Genomic DNA, 2,273 nt, shown 5'->3' with positions numbered 1-2,273 from the left:
AAAAAAAAAGAAGTACTCACGTGCTGGAAGTCCTCTGAGATGGAGGCTCTGGTTGAGCATCTTCTCTTTCTTCCAGCTGAACTGTCTGAAGTGCTACAGGTGACACTTGTGGTTCTGCCAACAAAACCAAACATTCTGGTTTCCACATCTCAAACTGGCAACAGTGTCAAAATGCAGCCTGGGACTTTTCAGTCTAGAGAAGAGAAGGCTGAGGAGTCTCATAGCTACAAATATTTAAAATGCAGGTGTCAAATCTGTGGGGGCTGACTTTCTCAGTGGTGTGCAGCAAGGGGAGAACAAGGGGCAGTGGGCAGAATCTGGAACACAGGAAGTTCTAAACCAACACAAGGAAGAACTTTCTTACTCTGAGGGCAACAGAGTGCTGGAAGAGGCTGCCTAGAGAAGTGGAGAAGTCTCCTTCTCTATTCAAGACCTGCCTGGATGCTTTCCTGTGAGATCTGGAGGTCCCCTCCAACCCCTACAATTCTGTGATTCCGTGAAAGTGTCAAAAATACACTGTGCTCTTAAAATTACATTTATGAACAGGTTAAAACTAAGACCAACCGCAAAGCATTTGGATTCCCCTCCTAGGAGAGCTGGCACATAGGCTGACAAACCAACGCTGCCAAATGGCAGCATCAGCATTCCACCATCAGCAGAGCTTTGGTTTGCCACAATGAGCAGCAAGTACCTCTGTACCTTGCACACCATCTCACAGCAGCAGGCAGCACCGGGGCTGCCAGGGGAAAGAAAACAACAAAGATAATCTTCAACAGTTTTCATCAACGGAAGACCTGGTGTTTGAAGCTGCATAGCATAACAGAATCACAGAATGGCCAGGCCATTCAGGACCTCGAGGATCACGAAGCTCCAACCCCCTACCGCATGCAGGGCCACCACTTCCCCATTTCATAGCAGCCCAGGCTGCCCAGGGCCCCATCCAACCTGGCCTTGAACACCTCCAGGGATGGACGGGGATCCACAGCCTCTCTGGGCAGCTGTTCCAGCACCTCACCGCTCTCATAGTAAAGAACTTCCCCTGATATCCAACCTCAATCTTCCCTCCCTCAACTTATAAACCATTTCCCCTTGTCCTGCAGTTATCAACCCTTTCAAAGAGTTGATTCCCTGTTGATAACCTTGATAGCCTTGCACGGCTGTCATTTGCTGCACTTCTACTCGATGCTTTGCTAAGAACAGGGCTGTACTCACGGTTCTGGATGATCCTCCTCAGCATGAGGCGCGGCGTGGCATTGTCCAGCTCAGACAAGACATTGGGTCTGTGCCTCAGCGGGGTGCTGCTGCCAGCCTTGTTCTCCTTCCCCGAGCCGGATCCGCTCTGAGAACAGACACCAAAGACACGCAGATCAACGACCCGCAGCAGGGATGAACTTCAGCATTAAAATCATCCATATCTACCTTCAAATAGTAGCCAAACGTGGCTCATAGCACACCTTTCCCAGATTCCTATGAGGAAAATGTACAATTTTGCTTAGCAATACTTTCAGCTGAAAACAATCCCGCCCTCGAGGCTCGGCTCGGCGTAACTCCTCACAGACAGCAACGCCAGGCTCACCTCCTCTCAGCCCCGCCACAACCGCCCAGACAGGAATAAACAAAGAGCTCTCCCGTACCGCAGCGTACACGATGGGCTCCCGCTCCCTTACCCGAGCACGGTGTCTCGGAGACGCCCTGACGGCGACGCTCGGGGTGCGAGACGCCCCGCGACCGGCTCGGAGCCCGGCCCTGCCGGCCATGGCGGAACCCTCGGATAACCGTCGCGTCGAAAGCCGCGCGCGCACAGCGCGGTCTCGCGAGATCTCGCGGAGCTCGACGGGAAATGCCGCGCCGCGGGGCACGCCGGGACCGGTAGTTTTGAAGCGCAGCGCAGTGTGGGGCGCGTAGTTCCGGCGCGGCGCTGAAGCGACGCTCGGCCTCCCGCTCCCCGCGCTGCATTGTGGGCCGCGTAGTTCCGGTGCGGCCCGGGCGGGCGGCGTCGGCGAGCGGCGAGAGGCCGCGGTTGGCCTTGTGGGAGCTGTAGTCCGGCGGGGGGCCCGCGTCCGCGCCCCGAGGGACCCCCGCCATGCCGGGCTTCACCTGCTGCGTGCCGGGCTGCTACAACAACTCGCACCGCGACAAGGCGCTGCATTTCTACACCTTCCCCAAGGACGAGGAGCTGAGGCGCCTCTGGCTGAAGAACGTCTCTCGGGCGGGCGTCAGCGGCTGCTTCAGCACCTTCCAGCCCACCACCGGCCACCGGGTCTGCAGCGAGC

General features: G+C 56.5%; 1 protein-coding gene across 1 annotated transcript; it reads right to left on the bottom strand.

Annotated features, from left to right (window-relative positions):
• Positions 1 to 16: 16 nt before the first annotated feature.
• On the bottom strand, positions 17 to 2,082 carry LOC116217136 (centromere protein T-like). The gene is made up of 3 exons (XM_031555444.1): positions 1,635 to 2,082; positions 1,213 to 1,339; positions 17 to 114 (listed from the first exon to the last, which is right to left on the bottom strand). Exons 1-3 carry the CDS (start codon positions 1,755 to 1,757, stop codon positions 17 to 19), a joined length of 348 nt encoding a protein of 115 aa, XP_031411304.1. The 5' UTR covers positions 1,758 to 2,082.
• Between the last annotated feature and the right edge of the window lie 191 nt (positions 2,083 to 2,273).

The sequence above is a fragment of the Meleagris gallopavo genome, chromosome 13 (assembly GCF_000146605.3).
Source record: "Meleagris gallopavo isolate NT-WF06-2002-E0010 breed Aviagen turkey brand Nicholas breeding stock chromosome 13, Turkey_5.1, whole genome shotgun sequence".
Classification (NCBI taxonomy): domain Eukaryota; kingdom Metazoa; phylum Chordata; class Aves; order Galliformes; family Phasianidae; genus Meleagris; species Meleagris gallopavo.
Note: the sequence above shows the minus strand (reverse complement) of the source record. Positions and strands in the feature narration are given on the sequence as shown.

Bases quoted from the DNA above. Each gene is read 5' to 3' on its own strand.
- LOC116217136 (XM_031555444.1), bottom strand. From the start codon at position 1,757: ATGGCCGGCAGGGCCGGGCTCCGAGCCGGTCGCGGGGCGTCTCGCACC. The intron at 1,340-1,634 runs GTACGGGAGAGC...GTCTGTTCTCAG, and splicing joins AGCCCATCGTGTACGCTGCG to AGCGGATCCGGCTCGGGGAA. The intron at 115-1,212 runs GTGAGTACAGCC...TTTTGTTGGCAG, and splicing joins GAGGAGGATCATCCAGAACC to AACCACAAGTGTCACCTGTA.